This window comes from Carassius auratus, chromosome 20, assembly GCF_003368295.1.
Source record: "Carassius auratus strain Wakin chromosome 20, ASM336829v1, whole genome shotgun sequence".
NCBI lineage: Eukaryota > Metazoa > Chordata > Actinopteri > Cypriniformes > Cyprinidae > Carassius > Carassius auratus.
Window position 1 is genome coordinate 13,202,403 of NC_039262.1, and position 22,788 is coordinate 13,225,190.

The 22,788-nt window shown below is 35.3% G+C and overlaps 2 protein-coding genes across 2 annotated transcripts in view; both read left to right on the forward strand.

Moving 5' to 3' along the window:
• Nucleotides 1-6,256: 6,256 nt before the first annotated feature.
• LOC113037839 (serine/threonine-protein kinase pim-2-like) lies at nt 6,257-9,034 on the forward strand. Its single transcript, XM_026195186.1, has 7 exons — nt 6,257-6,591; nt 6,925-7,356; nt 7,533-7,627; nt 7,823-7,873; nt 8,014-8,392; nt 8,504-8,677; nt 8,787-9,034. Exons 1-7 carry the CDS (start codon nt 6,321-6,323, stop codon nt 8,939-8,941), a joined length of 1,557 nt encoding a protein of 518 aa, XP_026050971.1. The 5' UTR covers nt 6,257-6,320; the 3' UTR covers nt 8,942-9,034.
• Nucleotides 9,035-12,899: 3,865 nt separating this feature from the next.
• The window catches only part of LOC113037934 (nesprin-2-like), an 80,308-nt gene continuing 70,419 nt past the window's right edge, over nt 12,900-22,788 (forward strand). Inside the window, 5 exon segments of the mRNA XM_026195247.1 lie at nt 12,900-13,010; nt 16,562-16,685; nt 21,245-21,306; nt 22,451-22,546; nt 22,666-22,743. Coding sequence (XP_026051032.1) covers nt 16,598-16,685; nt 21,245-21,306; nt 22,451-22,546; nt 22,666-22,743 — 324 coding nt within the window. The 5' untranslated portion in view covers nt 12,900-13,010; nt 16,562-16,597.

The following is a 22,788-nucleotide window of genomic DNA, read 5'->3' on the forward strand; positions in this document are numbered from 1 at the left end:
ACACACATTTCTGTAAGATATTTTGTTTTTAAAGAAGTCTCTTCTGCTCACCAAGCCTGCATTTATTTGATCCAAAGTACAGCAAAAACAGTAATATTGTGAAATATTTTTATATTTAAAACTTTTTTTCCCTATTTGAATATGTTTTAAAATGTAATTTATTTGTGTGATCAAAGTTTCAGTCTTCAGTCCTTCAGTGTCACATCCTTCAGAAATCATATTATGCTGATTTGCTGATTATCAATATTTAAAACATCATTTTTTTAAAACCGTTTTTTTTTCAGTATTCTTTGATAAATATAAGGATCCAAAGATCAGCATTTATGTGAAATAAAAAGCTTTTGCACCATAATATACTATATCATTCAAAAGCTTAGAGTCAATATATAATTTGTGTTTTTTGAAAAAAAAAAAAATTAACACTATAGAAATTAACAATTATATTTAGCAAGGACTCTTTTGTGGGTTCGAGTCTCAGGCCAGCAACACCACTGCTCCCCGGGCAACGCAGCATAAATGATGACCACTACTCCGGGTGTGCAGAGCACGAATTCTGAGTATGGGTCACCATACTTGACTGTATGTCACTTCACTTCACTTTGAATTGATCAAAAGTGATGATTAAAGCTGCAGTTGGTAACTTTTGACGCTCTAGCGGTTAATAAACAGAACTGCTTGCGTCTTGCGGAAGAACATTGTAGCCGGAACTACTTCTCTCTGTTTATGCCTATGAAGAATCACAAAGGAACAGGGTTACTCTGCCGCGGTACCCCCGAAGCAATCTAAAATAGTCTGAATATAAACACTTTTTATAGGTGCACCCTAGTGATTCAGGACAAGCTAAAAACACGGTTTGGAAAACGGATTCATGGTGTACTCACTTATTATATAAATTTTTCTACATTTTGAACACAAACAAAGTTACGGATTGCAGCTCTGATTGGTTGATTTCTTACCGGGAGCGGTCTGTAACTGCAAATGGCAATAGGAGCACTGGGAGGAGCCAGAGGAGCTTGATTTTTTCACAGATTATCTGTCTCATATTCTACTGTCAGGACATAATGATAGGTTTAACAAATATGTAAAAAATATATTTTTACAAAAGTTACCTACTTCAGCTTTAAGTAATAATTTTTCAAGAGATTTCTATTTAAAATTAAATGCTGTTCTTCTGTTCTTTCTATTGATCAAAGAAACCTGGAAAAAATCTACTCCACTGGTTTCAACATTATCATAATGTGTTTTTTTTTTTTTTTTTGAGAAGCAAATCAAAATATCAGAATTATTTCTGAAGGATCGTGTGACTGGAGTAATGATACTAAAAATTCAGCTTTGAAATCTCAATAAATTAAATTTTGAAATATATCCAAATAGAAAACAGTTAATTTTAAATAGGTTAGAAAAAATATTTCAAAATTTTTCTGTTTTGCTTTACTTTGGATCAAATAAATGCAGGCTTGGTGAACAGAAAAAAATATTTAAAAATATTATAAAAAATATTAACATAATATTAACAAGCTTACTGTTCAAAAACTTCTGACTGGTAGTGGCAACTTTAATTTTTCTCAAATTTCTAGCTTTTAATTGGCTTAGAAATCTATAACTGCTGGACAATAACAAATAATAATGATTTGTTTATATACTACAAACAATTTTTTATCACATAATAAGGCAGAATAGTTTATATTCTGTAATAAATGCTATGTCAATTGGTACTGCATTGTTCATCCTTTATTTATCACCTGCTGGAGATTACTTGAAAAATCATATATTGTTGCAATCGTATGTTTAATGTCTTCGTGTTTGCAAAAGTTTCTGTGCTTTTTTTCTGTGTAAAAACTGTTTTCATGCAGCAATAGCTGGATACTTTTGCCCATATTAGGACCTTCCTGAAATGGCTTTCTGCGCGAGAGCGCCCTCCGTCTTCAGTATGAATGAAACGCACACTGCAGGAGTGTTTGCGCTCTGTGATGTCCATCTCGCTGTATTCTGGGTCTGAATTAAATATCAAATCATATGCAGACTGTCCCGTCTCTTTGAGTTTAAATCTATATTTATTCACACCAGCTCTTGAAAACCATTCTATCATGATTTCTATCACACAAGACAAGTCTGCAGTTAAAACTCAGATTTTATTAATCTCAGTACTTTTCCAAAGCCCACTGCTTGTAAGGAAAACCCATGTAACTATTCATAAATCTATCCTAAATTGAATTTACACAGAAAGAACATAAGATCTTTAAAAATGTTTGAAGGACTGGTTGGTTCAGGGCTTACAGGATCCTCTGATGTAGTATCTCCCAAACCATCACTTTTCTGAAGAGTGGACTGTAATACAGAGAAAGAAATAGATAAATCAAGAGCATAAGAAAATGTTTGAGGGTTAAAATGTGTGAACAGGAACACTGTTGTACTGTTGAGGCTTATCAAACGCACGATTAAACACGTGATTAGCATGAACTTCAATAACCATGTTTGGTTTGTATTAAAACTTACAGTAAAACATAAGCAGAGTAACGTTACTGCACGTTTTACATTATTTGTTTTCGAAAATAGCTTAACTGATAATAAAACATAATAGATATGAAATAGGCTATAATATCTACCTGTATGACTGTTTTCTCCATCGTAGGTATTATTTTATTTATAGCCTACTTCATTATCTATCTGAGTTGATCCTAGGATTAAAAAATGCCTGCGCAAAAAAAAAAAAAAAAAAAAAGAAAAGAAAAAAAAAAGAAAAAAAACCCCAGCATCAGGGGCGATTCTAAGATTTTGATTTTAGGGGGGCTCAGCCCCCAATAAGGGTATGATTAAAAAATATTATTTTACTATTAGGGTAGGGTTGTATACTACTAACCTTATTGCAATCCACTATTCCATTGTATTCCCTGTATTTCATATATGGGAGTAGGAGTACTGACTGAGCCATATATAACACTGTAAAAAAAAACTAATACAGTTTTTTACATGTGACCAGTCACTGGAAAATTTTGAATTGGGAATGTAGATTTTTTTATTTATTTATTTTATTTTTTTTACAATAAAGACTTCCTGATTCAGTATTAGGACATTCATGTTTATCCTTTGATGATACCACTGCTTTTTCTTATGAAATGTACGTGGAAATTGGCAGAAAATTAAAACAACATAAGGGTTCAATGACTGCAATGAATCTTGGGAACACAGTGGTATTGTGTATGTGAGGCTGTCTGTTCTATTCTCACCTGACTGTTGCTCATTTGCAGACCTACTCCCGCACGACAAAAAAAAATGTTGTATATCCATCTACAATGAAATATAAATTATTATATTTTATTTTTATTATTATTATTATTATTAATTTTTAGCTTTTTAGCCTTTATAATCAACAATACGGTTGGTTATACATCAAGTCAGCCCCTGAACATTTATTTCATTTCAAATCATTTAACTAACCAGCTAATATTCATTAAGAATATAGACAAAACATGTATTAATGTAATTGTCTATTGGCAATATGTTTAATCTGTTCTATATTTATTTATATTTATTAAAAATAACATCATTATCAATTTGCCACTTCTATAAATCAATTACTTAAAAAAAAAAAATAAATCACAGATCCCTTTAGCCTACTCTTACTCTAATATATGTATCATGATACACTAATGATTAATTATTACTTAATACAAAATTATGTTTAATAATAGAAAACAAAATAACTCCACATGATGTTTCTCTCTCTGTGCCATTTAGTACTTTCAGACAATGATGTGTGTTATTAATAATTTATTTTGCATGGCTGCATAATGTAATGCCGAAATACACAATAATATGTTTTCAATTTCAAAAAGTAAATTAAAATAAATCATGATCGTTTTCTAAAGTATGTTTTCATGGGTGTTAATCGCTTCATTTTTGTTGGAAGAAAAAAAAAATCTGTCACACTGTGATAAAGGCTGAAAGTGAACGCAGCGAAGACGTACTGGTATTGGATGCGAGAACACACACACCACACGCACACACACACGCGCACACGCACACACACACACACACCTTGTACTCTCTGATGTTCGCTCTGCTCGGCGCCCCTGTGGATTGAAAAACGCGCTGAATCCATGCAGACTCAGATAAGGGGAGGAGCCGGAACTTGATGCGGCTTGCCACCGTCTCAAATGAGATTTTAAAGGGGACTGAAGCGATCACTCATTAATTAATCAAATAATTTTTAGGGGGGCTGGGCATAAGTTTAGGGGGGCTGAAGCCCCCCTAAAAAGGGCCTAGCGACGCCCCTGCCCAGCATTCTGCGCATGATCGGTGACACAGGTACCTAACAGTGATGCGCGGGTTGATCCAAAATGAGCGGGTGCCTGCGGTCCCCCGCGGTTGCCTGCGGTAAAATATTTGTAATGATAGCCTATTCTGGTCGCGGATGGTCGGGTATTTTGAAATGAAGATGCCAATTAAACCTTTGTAATTAATATAGTAATTAATGTAGTACTAGACACAATTTTGAAAGGCCTACACTTTATTGGCTGAATAACTGGCGCGAAGATGATGCACGAGCTCAGTCTGCAGGTAGAGATGGAGGCGGAAAGAGACAAGGTGAAGACGCTGTTTTTGGTAAAACATGATTTTGACGACTTCATTAAGTTTTGATTTATAGAAAACTCTTTTTAAAAGATTTTCGTTTTGTATAAATTGTATCTTAATTTTGATCAATGTTTTATCAATCAATTGCCCGTATTTTATAAATAAGAAGCAAATATTTAGCAGACAATGTAATGAGGCGCCGGCAGGATCACTTGCATTGCATGTGAACTGGAGGGCGCAGAAACTCAGCTTGTGCCTCACAGATTTAAGAAATATAGGCTATATATTACAGAAAGCTTGAAATGTCTACTTGTAAAAGAAAATATTAAAACCAAAATAACTCTCTGATTATGTAATCCATATGAAATGTGCATTTCTGTCTGGCTTGAAGAGTCCGCATTGTCAAATTCATCTTTGCAGAGACACAGAAAACACCAGTTTATTACTAAACAATTAAATGTCTCCTTGCATCTTTTCGAACCAGCAGGCCATTCTGGGTTGAGCGAGACCCCACGGAATGAGTGATGCACTCTCCGCGCTCATGAGCTCTGATCGGAACAAACCCGAACCTCATTGTCTGCTGAACAGAAACATCAAAATAGACAGCCAGACTAGACTATTTTAGAACAAATTATGAGTTTATTGGCGGATTATTTGGATTTTTTTTTTTTTTTTTGCCTAGTTCCTACGTCTATGGCCAAATGACGTTATGATGAGCATTTAATTAAAAAAAATGCGGGTCAGGAAGCAGGTCTGGTAGCCTGCAATATTTTCTTTTCCTTTTTTAGCAGTCTGAGTTGCAGGCGGGTTAGTTCAAAACGTCGGTCGGGTGCGGGTTTTGGTATATTGACCCGGGCATCACTGGTACAATGATCAAACCCAAAAATGTAGTCTACCTTATTTCTTTATGAACATAATTATTCAGTAGCCTAATTATTACACATGAACGTTTAAGTATCAGAAAAGGATTCGAATATATTACAATGAATAATGCAATAGCCTCTGTTAATATTGCTCTATTAAATGAAAAGCTAGGAAATAAAGCTTCATGTCTTTAAAAACCCGTACTGTGTAGGCTATATAGTCAGCTATTTCTCTGAATAAATTATGATGTGTATATTTTTAATGTCCTGATTGAGCAACATCTATTTCAGACCCTCCAAGATCGCACAAATCTGTTTATTGCCGTTTCCATGAAAATGTTGTATACTAAATTAATAATTAATTTAACCACCGTTTATATCATTACCTACTTCAAAATGAATGCTGCTTAAGAAATCATTGTTGCAATATTTGCAGTTAGCTACTTTACGAATAAAAACTATAACTTAATTATATAAACAATGAATAACTGTATAAGGCGAATAATGTAGGCTAGTATATACAAAGTTTAAATCTTTGTAATTTGTTTATATATATATAGCTATATATATTGAGGTTGTGTCCGGCTGATGTTTATCACGTTTATGATGTTCGCTACTGTAATGAACGTAGCTTTTTAATAAGTAGGGTAAATTCCCGACACTTTCATGACGTCATTTGATTCTCTGACACTTTAGCCATTGATTTTGTTATGTTTTGAATAATGTTTCGTACTTCTGCATGCGACATAATGACGTCACTTTTAGAATTTTCGCCAGCATATATAAAAGGCGCGATTCTCTCCTGCTCAATTGAAGGTTTGAAGTAGTCGGATATCAAAGTCCTGTAAAAGTAGAGCAGTATTATCGGTAACCTGTGTAAAAATGGGCCTATTAATCAAAGCACTGAATCGTTTAAGGACTTTGTTAAAAAGGACACCCCAACCCCATCCTGATCAGGATAATGAGACCCCTGTTGGGGCTTGTGTGGCTGATGTGGGTGGTGGTAGTGAGGCAGGGAAAGAAAAGAATAAGAGAGAAAGGAAGAGGTTTTGGAGGTGGCACTTAAGAAGAAAAAAGTACAGTGTGGCTAAGGCTGAGAAGCTGTACCAGACTTCTGTATTGGGAACAGGAACATACCGGAGGCATAGTCAAAGTAAAATTGAATTTTTCTTAAACAGTTACTCCGTTATTGGTTTTAATGTTTAATGTGTGACTTTAAAATAACGGAAACTAAAATGAACAACTGGATTGAAATTATGTTACGCATTTTTTATCTGAGTTTGATGTTAGATAACTTTCTTAGGGGTCATTGCCAAACCACTCAATATTTTTTTAAGATCTAAAATATCAATTTACATCATCTAGAAAAGTTTGCTTTTTCAAATTGCAAAAAAGAAAAGAAAAAAATTACCTCTAAATGAAAAACATTTAAACATGGATTTGCAATTTAATAATCATAATATTTTATTCTTTATTTGCATTTTAGGCCTCAAGGAACTGACCCCCACTGCTGAGTACACTGAAGATGTCCTTCAACCGGCGGTCCTCGACATTTCAGTGTGTTCATCAGCAGGTAAAGGCACTGACTCTCCAGTGCATCTGTCAGATGATGACAGCTTTGTCTCTGCAGTGACCTCCATAGCACACAGTGCCATTGCCTGTGCAGTTGCAGATGAGGACATTGCCTCTGCAGAGAGTCTCATAGTACATCAGGACGTTAACTCTGCTGTGAGACCCAAAGCAGAGAGGGACGTTGCCTCTGTACAGCATTCCAAAATAGATGGGGGCATTGCCCTTGCAGTGCTTCCCAAAGAAGATGGGGGCATTGCCTCTGCAAGACATCCTCAAGTAGACATGGGCATTGCTAGTGCTGTGTGTACTCCAGTAGACTCCGTTGCAACAGGAGAGCTGGACAAAGGTAACTTTACTGCCATAACCCAAAACAGCTGTAATATGTACAGTAAGATTTTGTAATACATTCTATCACCATTTAGCTTTGTTGCAGTTCATTAAAATGATCCTCCAGTGTGTCAAATGAATTTTTATTATAAAATGAATAAGAATTCAATTTTCTGTCAATTTTTCTGTCAACAGATCATATTTGTTGGCGGTACAAATTTGGTGGCAGGCTGGGTGAAGGAGGATTCGGGTCAGTGCGAAAAGGGACTCGTGTTAAGGATGGTCTTAAGGTATTTAGTCTTTTTACTTCCTTTTGAATTAATCTCATATTCACTATTTAGATAACTTAACTTTTTAAGACTGACCAAACACTTTATTAGGATTTAATTTACTGCTTGTTGATGTACTTCTCTTCAGAATTAATGTCTGGAATGAAATCATCTCTGTACGCATGTTAATTGTTTATTCCTTGCTTTGGTAATCAGGTGGCTGTGAAATATGTCAAAAAGACGAAACACACTAAATATATCACCACTGTGAGTATGCTTCTTCTTCTCATTCATTGTTTATCATCTCATAACACTGTCTCATATTGATGTTAATCACATTTCAATAGGCAAACTTCCCTTGATGAACAATGTGGCAAATGACTTCAATGTAATGATCATTTTTTCAGGCTTTTCACCCCAAACCTCTTCCTGTAGAGATTGCGTTGGCAGTCATCATCGATAGGAAACCCAGCTGTCCACATATAATTGAAATGCTGGACTGGCAGGACGACCCAGACTACTACTTAATAGTCATGGAGCGCCCCGTGCCAAGCATGGATATGGCAAAACTTTTGAAATGCAGCGGAGGTCGCCTCAAAGAGCAGATAGCACAGTACATCATGTGGCAAGTCATTTATGCCGCTAACTTTTGCTGCAATCGAGGCGTTTTCCATCGTGACATCAAGCTGGAAAATGTGCTTGTGAACCCGACAACTTTGGAGATCAAATTGATTGACTTTGGGTGTGGGAACCTCGTGAAGGATTCAGGCTACAGCACCTGCTATGGTAAGCATTACGCATCGCTTTGCTATCAGACTGATTTGCTCACTCATATGCATTCTGTATGTAGTCAACATGCTTGTGTTATAAACATCTAACACAATTTCTTTCCCCCAGGTACAAAACCATACATCCCTCCAGAATATCATGACAGAGGCAGATATCACGCAAAGCCCGCAACAGTGTATTCATTAGGGGTGCTCCTGTTTACAATGCTGCATGGGCGTTTTCCAAAAGATAGAGACTTGTACTGCTTGGGCAGCAACCAGTCTGTATTTGCAGTGTCACAAGGTAAGATTTTCAGCAAAGTATTAAAGATTATGTAGCATGTATAAAGCTAAAGATAGTATGTGTAAAGTTAAGATAATAATCAAATATCTCTCATCTATTTTTTGCACAGAGTGCATCCAATTTTTATGGGCTTGTCTGCAGTGTTATCCAGAGCACAGGATTGCCCTGGAGCAGATGATTTACCATGACTGGTTTGTGTTGGGTTTTCCCAATGCCCTGCCAATTTACCGGAAAGCATCTAAACAGCATTCACGTTATCGATGAGGAGTACAGTATGTTCATACTGTCAGTGTTGTTTCTGGCAAGATGACATGAGTGGCCTTTCCATGCCTCGGCTGAGGCCTTATTACTAGAAAAATCATGTATTTAGAGATGCATGTATATTTTTTAAAGTAATTTTATACTTTTTCTATTTAAAATATTTATTTTAACATGCCTTCACATAGGCGTTATGTGTAAAATGGTTAAATATGTTAGGGATCCTAAAATGTTGTTTTAACAAAAATAAAGTATATTGAATATATTGTACATGGTTGTATACTTTTTCAATTTAAAACATTTATTATAACATCTTTTTACTTAGAATTTATTCCAGGCGTAGGGGTGTAAACATATTTATATATAAATAACATATTTTTTCTTATAATAATAAATATATATTAATGATAACCCTCACAATGCCGGTCCCAAGCCCAGATAAAAGGAAGAGGGTTGGCTGTGGGGCCAAACATGAAGCAAACCTCAGTTATATTTAATTGTGACAAGAAAGTCCAACTGCAGATGTATGGTCTCTTTCAGCGTGAAATCGATTACTCAAATAAAAACATGGAATGTTAGAAACCTTTACCAGACTGGTAAACTCATCTAACTGCAGAACTTTGAGGACTACCGGCTTGATATATTTGCGTAATGCTGCCCAAATGTTCAAGCTAAGAAAGAAGGTTTGGTTTCAGTAACCTCAGTGTTGAAGAAGCCATGTCAGGGAGATGCTGTGTGTATGAATGCAAAAGCACTTTTTTTTGGCCTTCTGAAAGTATATGCATTTAGGAATCTTAAAGATTACTTACAGCAGAACAGCAACTAATTTTTTGGATGACCATTTCCTGAACCTAGGAGAGGAGGTAATTCTGACTTTGCTATGACAATCTGGTGCTTTTGAATCAGCTACTGTAAGTGTGTTTTGTTTTTAGTTTAAGTATTTGATATTGACTTTTCAAATGCGGAGTTTTGCATGTCATGTATGTGTGTGTGTTTCCAGTAAATTTCTGGAAGCTTTCCAAAAATCCCTGGAAGATTCAAAGATATCCTGCAAATTTCCAACATTTCTGGAATGTTTCTGAAAATTACTGGAAATATTCCACCTTTTTGCTACCCCAGGTCCAACGTTATTCCCCAATGGAAGATGCAGAACACAGTGAAGGACTACAATCAACTTCAAGAAGAACTTAAGCTCATACACATAAATGCCATTCCTATTTTTCCTTGTTTTGACTGGAGACAGCAACACACACACACTACCCTATTCAGAAATTATACTGGCAAAGCAACCTGATTTAATTAGTTTGGAATGGTTTTACTATAAACACACTGTAATAACATCACATTTGTTATGTAGAGAGTAAGAGACGTTCGGGTCCATATGCAGAACTTTATTAATAGAATGGCCGGACAGGCAGTAATCAGGAATGGCGTCAGGTATGTCAGGGATATCCAGAATCAGTAACAGTAACAAGCAGAGGTCGGGGCAGGCAGCAGAGAATCAGAGTCTGTATAAACAATCCAAGATAAGACACGGAAGGAACAAACACAGGGAAAATGCTCAGAAATGCTAGACAGAACTAAACAAGACTTCGCCCCGATTGAGTCCAAACACAGTTTATATAGGGGAGTGCTAATGGGGAACACCTGTTTGTGTTTAGCCCTAAGAACGGGATTATGGGAAATGGAGTTGGCAATGGAAATATAAGATGCCAGAGTCCTGAGAGGAGTGCCCTCTATTGGAGTTCATAGGCACTCACGATCAGCTAATGATCGTGACATAGCCCCCCACCCTAGGAGCGGCTTCCAGATGCTTTAAACAATCTAAGAGGGCAGTGGAGCGGAGGCGGAACAGGGGAGGGCTGGAGGGCCAAGTCCACGTGGAAGTGGATTGACCGTGGACCGAGGGAGTGACGACAGAGCAGGAATCCAGGGTGAAGCAGGTGGAACTGGAGCCCACCAGGGTGGAGCAGGTGGAACTGGAGCCCACCGGGGCTGTGCAGGCGGAACTGGAGCCCACTGGGGGCGGCGCAGGTGGACCACCACAGCCAAGCAGATGGGACAGAAGCCCACCAGGGCGGAGCAGAGGACCGCCACAGTTGAGCAGATGGGACCGAAGCCCACCAGGGCAGAGCAGAGGACCACCACAGCCAAGATGAGACAGAAGCCCACCAGGGCAGAGCAGAAGACCTCCACAGCCAAGCAGACGAGACAGAAACCCACCTGGGCGGAGCCGAGGACCACCACAGCGGAGTCATTCATTCAAAGTCACTTTTCTTACAGATATGTTCTTTTTGCACTAGTGCTAATTTTTTGAATAAAATTAATTCCTTTAAAAGAGTATAAATATAAACTCACCCTCGATCCCGGCTATCTGCTATGGTTTCATCTTCACCTGCTTCCCCTAAACTGTTAGTATCTTGATGCTAATAGTGCTACTGATACTTTCTGCTCCACTCTTACATCTTATTTAGACACAGTATGGCCCTTGTATTCCAGGACAGTCTGTACCACCCTGGTACCACTCCTGCAGTTGTACCTGCACTCACTCCCATCATTAACATATCCCTCCATACTGGTGTTTTTCTTCCAACATTTTGACATTAAATGTTCCCTCCTGGTGGAATGACCTGCCCAACTCTATCAAGTCCTTAGCCATCTTCAAGAGTTGGCTTAAAACACATCTCTTACATCTTTATTTTACCCTCTAACTTTAGCACTCACTATTCTAATTATATTCTTAAAAAAATAATAATCTTACTAGCTTTCTAATCTTTTTGTATTCTGTTTTCTTTTAATTTATTATACAATTAACAAAAGCAAAAAATAAATAAAAAGCTTGCTCTATTCGTTTCTATTCTATCGGTTTTCTTTTTTTATAATTCTTTAAATAAAATTTATTATATTATTTAAAAGCCCTAACTGACACTTGTTATAGAACTTGTATATCATTGCTCTTTTGTTGATTTTGATTGCTTCCATTGTCCTCATTTGGATAAAAGCGTCTGCTAAATGACTAAATGTAAGTCTAAATAAATTCCACAATTGAGAGTTTCCGTGTAGTTTTCAACTAAAAGTAATAAACATTTGTAAAAAAAAAAAAAAAAAGAATAAATAATAATAATAAATAATAATAACAAAAATAATAACAATTATACATTTTTAATGACACACTTTAAAATGTGTGTATACCCTATAAAACGAAAGATTATAAAGGTTTACTGGATATCAAATATAAAATGTGTTTCATTCACATTGACCAGTCATAAATGCGTCGGACAACAGGGGGCAGTGCCTCTTTCTTTGTTTCCACCTATAGTTTCCACAAGCATGGCATGCATAGCGAGCTATAATACAAGCTTAATAAATTGAAAATAGATTTTTTCACTTTATCAAAAAATAACATAAAATAAAAATATCACAAAAATTATTCGTTATTTCAATACCTCTTCTTCTCCTCGGCTTTCTCCAGTTCACTCCCATATTTACACACGCAGGCACGCCAGCAAACAGTCAACAGCTTTTTGAAACGGATCAGCGGAGGAACCCACAGTGGTTTAACAACAGACTGGCACTGCATTTAATCAGTGATTAATTAAGACTGTCTCATGTTGCCAGTTCTCAGATGTACTGTACAAATAATGAAAAGCACATTAGTACATCCCTCAATGTCGCGAATTAATGGCTCTCTTGAACCAGTTCCTTATAAATGATTCATTATTACCATTTCCTTTTAAGTTGTGACATGAAATTATGAACAAACAACACACATACAAAACGGCAGTGCTAACATTTAAAGAACAGAACACACAAAATGCCATACACTCAAAGTGATGGTTCAAACGATTCATCTTTTTGAACCAGTTCGAGCGAATCGATTCTTTTAATTCAAACGTCCTGGAGCTCAGAAAGGTGTGTTCTACTTCAAGTTTACGCGAATTGAAGGCGGAGTTAAAACACTTCAAACAAACCATTGCCGCGACGTCTTCACTTTCAATGCTTCCAAAGGTGCAGTTTGGGAAATAATTGAGAGGAGTTGTCAGCAGCCTGAGACAGCAAACCGCGTTCACTCATTGTGAGTTTGTAAAACTTTCTGAATTAAATGACTGGTTTCTGTCGAGCGTCGCATGCAGTAAAATTGACCACAACATCAGTTCATTAAGTTTGCACATCTCATATTTTGTATAGTTAGTTGTTTTTAAAGAATAAGTATTTGATGAAAACTAGTTAGATCATTTACACTCTTTGTGGCTGTAGTGCGAGAGAGCTGACTTGTATTTACGTGAGTGAAGGTTATTAAACCGTAAAAGGTTAATCGAAAGTAATTTATTAAATTAATTTATTAAAGTATGCATTGGCATCAGTTTCTACACTAATGGTACTTTTAAGCTTTTAATTTTGATGTGCCTTTCTGCTCGTGCTCATTTATTTCACACTGAATTAATAAAACTATTTATAAAGCAGTTTAGTTCTGATAGGCTATTTGAGCGTTTGATCATTTAAACAAGAAAAGTGACACTTAAAAGCTTTAAATAAAATATAACAAAAAAGTGGAAGTTTAGGAGTTTTTCTAATTTCTTCTGTGCAAATGAACAGCTCAGGTGCAAAGATCTAAGATGAACAGATGGTACCAAACACACCAGGTTTGGCCACCCACCCAATGTCCTGTGTTTTCTTATTTTTGCTTGGGCATGAGTTAAACAGCACTGTCTTTATGTTCAAGTATTATGATTCTTTCTAACTGATTATCAATGGCATCCCCACCCATGCCTGTATCACACCACACCTAACAGGTCCTTACAGAAGGAGGCTTTGTCTGGTCTTGCTGTTCCTCTAATTAGTGAGATGTTTTGGTCCTCAGTCATTATTGTTATGTAATAGATGTGTTTGGAGTGTGCAAAAGACTAGAATTTTGATTTGAAATATGGATTTGTTTTTGCATGATGACCCTAAAATGTGTTCGTGTAGTTTTGTGAAACTGAGTGTCACATTGAGTAACTGTGTGTGTCCTTGCAATAATAATAACACCACAGGCGGTGTCACCTGATACAGTGGAGCAGTGAGAATGAGGACGTGTATGTCATCTCATGACACTGTGCATTATGAGTTGCATTTATGAGACCCCAAATACAGCTGTGCTGTAATGTCACTCATGTAAAGGGTCATTTATGTAATTAACATCATAGCTTTGGTTTGACTGAACTTAAGTACTTTTATTTCGTGAAAGCCTGTCAAGAACATTTCTAGGTGATTTTTCACTCAAAAATCAAAAGTAAAACAAACAACAAGAAATTGTTTTAGGACTGATGCATTTAATTTATTGTTGTTTAATTTTCTTATTTTACACGTGAATGTGTGTGTAATATTTTTATTTCCTTTAATTTGAGCTGAAACGGTTTAGTTTCTTTAAATGCAGATCCCCAGATTCACTTGTACGTTGTTTAATCTTCGTGTCAGTTAATAGGTATGTGGTTTGGATTGCAGAAACCATACAGGTGCAGTCTTTGTCTCAAATGCTTATTTAAGGGTATTATGGTAAATGAAGATGAAGTTTACACATATACACAATGCATAGTGCAAGTATTAACTGACACAGACTGCTTTTTGCATGTCATCAATCTATCCTATTAATAGCATCAGATGCCACTCTGATCTCTCCATCTATCATGCCCTTTCACTTACTCCTCTGTCAGTCAATCTCTGCACGTATGTGGAAAAGAGTACATGGACAGCTGGTAACAATGTCTGTTTATTCCCAGTGCTGTATTTGCCCTTTTGATGTCAGTATTGGCAGCAGCAAGTGAAGCTGCTGTTTCCACATCTCTGACAGTTTCAGATGGTGAGTCTGAATCTCACCCAGAAACAACAGGTGTGTGTGTGTGTGTGTGTGTGTGTGTGTGCTGAATGAGTGTGACTGTATTCTGGAAGAATCAGGAGTGATTCAAGCAGTGCCCTCTAATGACCATTTAGTAATTTTCACATTTAATAACAAGGTCGAGTGTTCAGAGAAGAGTCCTTGACGGTGCCACTGCCTGTTATACTTTCAAGTAACTCGTTCAAGAGTTCATATGAACTTGCATTTGTGTTGATATTAGCATGTATATGTGCAAGAACAGTTTTTTTGAGACATATTAATAAGCTTTTCAGAAGTAAAAAAACCGAAACTGTAAGTCTACCTGTTTGGTCTCTAAAAAACAGAACAAGGTTACAAAATGTGAGTTTAACAGGAAACAACAATACAGGTAAGGCAGCTTGAATTTTTTTATATGGTGTTTGCATACATATGGTTTATTTGACAACCAAAAATTTGTTATAAATATACTTGATTTAACTTTTTTCTTTTTTTTAGAACAACATAATAATAGATGACAAATATAAATGTAATTGCGCATATATATATATATATATATATATATATATATATATATATATATATATATATATATATATGTATATGTATGTGTGTGTGTGTATATGTCTGTCTTTTTGTCAATAATAATAATAATAATAATAATAGTGAATATTAGATTTATATTTACATTTTCATTTTATTATTATTGTGAACAATAAATTGATATAAATATAATATTTATTACATTTAATATCGTGTTCATAATACTTATTGTCAATAACAACAACAATGTTAATAATTATTGTTTACATTTTAAGTTATTATCACAGTAAAGAACAAAAATTCGAAATATAATGTAATAAATAATATTAACAACAATAATAATAATTATCATCATGTTGTTATTAGTCAAACAGGGAAGGTCACAATTAAAATAATTTTAATCTAATCACAATTAAAATACCATTTGAGTGTATTAAATGGTAAATGGACTGCATTTATATAGTGCTTTAAAAAGACCCCATGGTCATCCAAAGCGCTTTACAAATTGCCTCACATTCACCCATCCACTCACTCATTCACACACTGATGGTGAGTGTTTTAAGCTTATAACCAGTCCTGAATATACTTTAGTCAGTGTAACATTTTCAGTAATGATAATGATTATATTAAGTCATAAACCCTCAGGCTGCCTGTGTTTCTGTGTTCTTATGTCCATTTATTATGCACTTCCCTTTGAATCGTACTTCCTTCTTGATTCACTTAGTAACTTACTGTTCTGTATTCATTTATGAGACTTTGTTGGTGTTGTGTGTGGGTTTGGAATATGATTAGCCTAATCTCCCCAGGACACTTCCTTCTTTGCTTTCCTTCTTCAAAATTAATACTTTACGCTGATGTTGTTTATCTGTTCATAGGCCCTTTCTCCCCAAACTAATTTTAATCGATCCATAACAAAAGAATGGGTCAACCTTTGTGCCCAATGAAACTTTAATGCTGTCTTGGCACTTGTAATATTTGCTAACTGATGCTGAATCAGTCATGTGAATTTGTTTTCATTGCGCAGTCTCCTGATCAATATCAAAACGGGCAACAATACAAGTTCACCTTTTTTTTCTTCTTTTTTTACTTTATCAGTGTGACTCCATGAGCACAGGAGGTTGAAATGTAAAATGTTTTGCTTACTGATTTAGAAATAGTTTTTAGAAGTGTGCTGTTTATGATTACAATAATTAATAACTATTTTTATTTATTTATTTTTTTCCTAATTTTAGTGGGAATGAGTGTGTGAGAGTGTCGAAGCAGCAGTAATGGCATCAGGGGGAGAAAGCAGCGCTCCTGCAGAGGACGAGGGGGGTGTCCCACTGGACATTGATGATGTACACTTACTCTTACAAGGTCAGTCTTCTCTTCTTATTAGCTTTTGGTCTTTTTTTTTTTTTTTTTTTTTTTTTTTTACCTGCTTCAAAAAGAAGAATGGACTTCATTCGATAAGTCTTATGTGGTAATTTATTAAATGTCACACTTTTGTGATCAAATTTTATATACCATAGGAAATAGGAGACTTTAAAACATTCAGATTGTAGATGATTAAAACAGGTACATAGAGATTATATACAGTATTCCTCAAAAGATTCAAATCAGAAAGAATCTTTTATGAAGTTTTTTTTATGCTCAATGCTGTATCTATTTGATTAAATATACAGTAAATTTATTTATTTTTTATTTTGTGAAATAATATACTTTAATTTATTCCTGTAAAGCATCATTACTCTAGTATTCAGTGTCATATGATCCTTCAGAAATCATTCTAATATGCTGATTTCTATTTAATATTCGAAACTCTTGTGCTGCTGAATATAAAAAATAAAATAAATAAAAAGTTAAAATGAACTGTCTTTATGGAGTAATGGTTGCGTCACAGAAATAAATTATTTTAACGCATATTAAAATAGGAAACCTATATTACAAATTGAAATGATATTTCACAATATTACTGTTTCCTTTCTGTATTTTGATCAAATAAATATAGCCTTGATGAACATAAGACTCCATTAAAAGACATTAAACATCTTACCGGTCCCAAATTAGTGTTTGGCAGTGTTTATATTAAACTTTGACAAACTTTAGTTCTAGAGTTATTGCAAACAAAGTGGATGCATTGAACATGACCTTATTTTCTTGAAACTTGCATCTTTATTGGAGTTTTATAATAATAATAATAAAAAAATAAAAATAATAATTATATATATATTTAAAACCTACATCAAATGAGGCCAAGGAGGAGGTATCTAGTACATTGAAACAACAAAAAGTCAAATTGTGATCTTCGGAAACACTAATTAATAATAAACCATACATATACAGTACTTCTACCATCTTTTGTGCAAGATTACCAGTACCCAATCCGTAGAATCTCACAAACTTAACACACAGTGTACAGTTATATTGGGAGGAACAGTTATGCAGTCTCTAGGGCCAGAAAATTCGACCATTTTCTCCATTTTTCTTTCTCTTAACCTTATAGTGTAGGTTAATTTGTTCCATTATAAAAATGTTTTGAATTATATTTGTCCATTGCTGTTGATCTGGGATGTTCGATTTGAGCCAAAATCTAGTAATAACCTTTCGGGCCGCAGATAACAAAATCTTGGATAAATAAAGATCCTCCTTCGGCACATTTTCTGTGATGTTTCCAAGAAACATAACTTTACAATCCTTCGGGGTCATGTATCCCAGCACCTTCTGAAATGTATTGTTAACAATAGTCCAAAATGGTTGAATTTTAGGACATGTCCAGATGTGAGTGTGGTTTGCGTCCCTACTACCACTGCCCCTCCAACAGTCTTGAGGTATCCCAAGTTGTTTACTCTTCAAATTAGTAGTGATGGAAAAACCTTATAAAACATTTCCAATTAAATTATCCCCACTGTTGGGAGTTGGTGGAGGTCTGGAGTAGACGGCATGTTTGGTACCATTCCTCCTCTGTGACGACAATCTTTAATTCAGACTCCCATTTTGCTTTTACATAGAGTGTAGTGTTTTTCAAGTTCTCCATCAGACTCCAATAGAGTTTAGACACAATCTTATTAGTCTTTTGTTGATAAGCGCCACACATTATTTCCATAAGAGGTTTTACCACCTTAATGTCTTTGCAGTAGTAATTTCTCATTTGTAAGTATCTGAATAGGTCATGGTTATTTAAGAGAAACCATTAACTAAAGGATTCAGGCCCTTCCTTAGAGTCATCTAGGCCTTCCTCCCCCAACAGGGTTTGAACATTATAATCTGGTACAAAAGTCCAATATCTTTCCATCGTGCAATATAAGAGTTATCACACCAAAGGCACAAAGGTCATTGCTGTGCAGCTTGAAAGTACAGTTTTAAGTTTGGCAAAGCCATTCCACCTTTCTCTTTTGGCAGATGTAAAGTAGAGAGATGTATTTTGGGGTGTTTCTCACCCCCCATATGTTAGAGACCCATTCACTTTGATTTTGGCGGTCAGCTGTTGATAAATTGCCCTAATAATTTATATTGAGCCTTGATTGAATCCAAATCTTTCCAGCATCTGGTACAGGAATTCCCACCCCACTCTGTCAAATGCCTTTTCAGCATCCAAACTTATAAGAGCTGCACTTGATTTATCTCTATTAATTTTTCAGAGTATGTGTAAAGTTCTTCTAATATTATCTTGTGTTTTTCTAGCTGGAATGAACCCACACTGATCCTCATCAATCAATTCTGTAACAAAAGATTCCAGGCTTTTAGCGATAATTGAAGTATACAATTTTTAGTCCACGTTCAAAATGGAAATGGGTCTGTAATTAACACAAAAAAAGTGAAATGAAAAAGTGACACTCTTACTGGGTCAAAAATGTCCATGAACAGCCATGGTTTAAACATTTTTTTCGAAAAGCTTATGAGGTTTAATATAAAATTATACTTCGACTATATTCAATTAAATGCACTTTATTTAACTTTAATGGTAAAGAAATAATTAGAAATGAGTGAGTCGTTGTTTGAAGGGATCCACTTGTGTCTTTTGATTTGGGTCTTTTGTTTGTTGTTTTATTTGTTCTGCAGTCTCTTTCTCATTTGTCTCCTCTTTTGGAAGTTAAGGGCGGTTTCCAGACGGCGAGTAGGAATCGTAAACCGTTGACTCACCACGTTTTCAAACAAAAACATGTTTTGGGAGGGTGTGCTAGACGTTTATCTTAAAAGTAACTTGTATTCCTTTTTCTAGAACCTGTTCATCGCCCCAACCTGAGTAAACATGATCTTAAGTACACAGTTACTTTAACATGTCAGCTTTATAGTTATAGTGTCATTTCTGCACCATCGAACAATTAGCAAAAATAATGCATGTTTTCCCAAACACCCTCCATATCTGTTATTGGTCGGCCAAACAGATATCCACCTTGTGAGGGCAATAAGCTTGTATAATTTCTTCTGTGATGTATTATTCATTTATCTGAATGATTATTCATTTACCAGCTTTCTTCACTTCAGCTGCACAGTAAATCCCCTTGAAGAGCTTTGAAGTTGTTGGTGTCTCTTCTTTCATTTTCTCTATGTCATGTGTCTCAGCGTTCCTGTCAGTTTAAACCATCGCTGTGTGCGCTGGACTCGCTTCAGACAGTCTTTACGGTTGCCAGGCAGCCAAATGTTTGCTGTGACGACAGGACGGTCTTAAAGAGAGACGGCTTGTCTGAAGTCATGTTTGAGTGACATCACATGTTTACTGAATTTATGAAGTAACTCAATTTTATGAATGTAATATAGTTCTGTGTTGATATTTTTATAATTATAATAATTTTTTTTAAAGCTAGTACATTCAAGAGCATGTTTAGTAGCACCAATATTATTTTAGCCTTTATTCATTTTCAATCAGTTTAATATTTTTTTGTATTTTCCATTTTTTTTATTTTAGATTTGCTTATTTTGTTGTGATTTAATTAAATTGAATTATTTTGAAATTTTTGTAATTTTCATTTCAGTTTTAATTATTTTAGTACAGTAAAATGAGAAATGTTGCCTTGGCAAATAACTTAAAGAATTAGAATGTTATATTTTATTTAATTCCAGTTATTACATTTTTTTTAATATAATAATTGTATATAATTATATAATATATAATTGTAACTATAACAACCCTGAGTAACACCAAAACATACATATATATATATATATATATATATATATATATATATATATATATATATATATATACATATATATATATAATAAAAAAAGTCTTTCTATTCTAGGCTATTCCATTCTATCTTTCCATTTTTCAACTCCATTGTTAATTAAAACATATGGATTTATATTGCTCTATGTCATGGGCGAACATGCGTTTTGTTGCTGTGCTAACAGGATTTCCGTTGTCTTATGGGCCAGCGCTTAGATCAAGATTAATTACTAACTTAGGATCTGGTTGGCTCTTGTCCCATGAAACGAAATGAACATCTCCAATTGAGGGAAAGGCCCAGTCTCCCTTTTATAGCATGGGAAGAAGTTTAAATTAAATATAACTGTGATGGGATGGGATGCTGGTTAAGCCAACTGAGCATCTGCATTGGCGTTCAGAAACACACTAAATGAGGGAAACTTTCATGCAGCAATGAAAGAATATGGTGTCTTTCAAAACCTTGTTTGAGGTGGAGGCCATTGGCGGCTCAGAGATGGGTAAGTCGAGCCAGGTTTCCAGTGGTCATGCCATGTTCTCGGCTTATAAATAGTTATGTATGAAGACATGCTGTGTTTTTGATCTGCTATAAACCAGAAAGCCCCAAAGCTGTTCTCTGGCAAGATGTGTACATTCTTTTGCATAGATGTATTCTCATTGTGCTCATACTGCTTCCTACACTTAGGCCTACATACACTTTTTCTTTTTCTTTTTACTGAGTTTGCTCCAGGAATAAATCCTATCTGATGTAATATTATTTTATTAACAGTGGAACAGGAACAGATTCAGAAGAGGACATTCACAAACTGGATCAATGCACAGCTCTCCAAGGTAAACCCAAGAACAACTCATAACTTACTGTAATGACTCGAACTATGTAGTCTACAAGAGTTAGGAGTCAAACTGAGGCTGTAGCTGAATCGCTGACTCACTGGTCATCAAGGAAGGTCTTTTCTGCTCTGTCTGTATTTGAGCAGTGTATATGGCAAGTAGCTTGATTTATTTATAGGCAGCGGTGCACTTCAGCGGCTTGTAACATGAGCGCTCTTAAACCCCCTGCAAGTGATAACCTGTGTAGAGCTGTGTTGCATCATTTTACACCAGATTAACCCTTTGATGAATCAATTACTTTTTTAAAAATCACAAAATATCAATATTCATTTCCAAACTACTTTTATTTTGAGAGACATTTGTCACATCAGTCTACTCCAAAAGAAGATTGTAATAAATATTCCAAATGTACTTTGTGCATCACCACTGTTGTTAGTCAATTTGCATGTGCATTTATAAATTGAAACGAAACATCATATAAAAAGAAGTCGTAGTGAATGAATTATGATTTAAATATCCACCGTTTGCAATTAAAATGGATTTCAATAAAAATGCTTAAAATAAATAGAATTTAATTGTTTTTTTTAATAGAACAGTTTCTTTAAACTTTCGATAAATATTATAAAGGTTTGTGTACCTGTATGTGCTTTTTGTTGAGTGTCATATATGATAAATAAGGTTTTATGGCTTTTAAAGGAATAGTTGACCCAAAAATGAAAATTGTCATCATTTACTCACCCTCATGTCGTTTCAAACCTGTAAGAGCTTCTTTCTCATGTCAAACATCAAAGAAGATATTTTGAAGAATACTGGTAATCAAACAGTTGATGGTCCCCATTGACTTAGTAGTACTACTTTCCCTACTGTGGAAAACAATGGGGACCAACAACTCTTTGGTTCTTCAAAATGTCTATGTGATCAACATAAGAAAGAAATGTTTAGATGTTTGGAACGACATGCGTGTGAGTAAATGGTTAAGGTTAATATAATAATAATAATAATAATAAATAATAATAAGCTAATAATAATGTATATATAGCCATGCTTTGTTTATTTGTACTTCTGCCAGCATAGCTTGACATCAGGAACGCTCCGTGTATTGCCTTTAACACGTTCAGAGAGAAAACTGATGTGTGTTTTTCAGAGGAGCCATCCAGCTGTTGTCCAGGATCTGTTCTCAGATCTCGGAGATGGGACTCGACTGCTTGACCTACTGGAGGTGATGAGTGGCCAGCGCATGGTGAGTGCTGAATACCACTGAGATTCACAGAGATTCAACTAAAGCTGTATTTGTTTAAACTGAACCATTGAAATGTTTAGAAATGTTGCTTACAGTAGAGTTTGTCTGTTTCTCTGTAGAAGCGCGAGCGGGGTCGTGGTGTGTTTCAGCACAGAGGCAACATCGAGACCGCTTTGAACTTCTTGAAGAATAAATCCGTAAGAGTTTTTGTGATTCTCACAAGACTGATGATGATTTTCCAT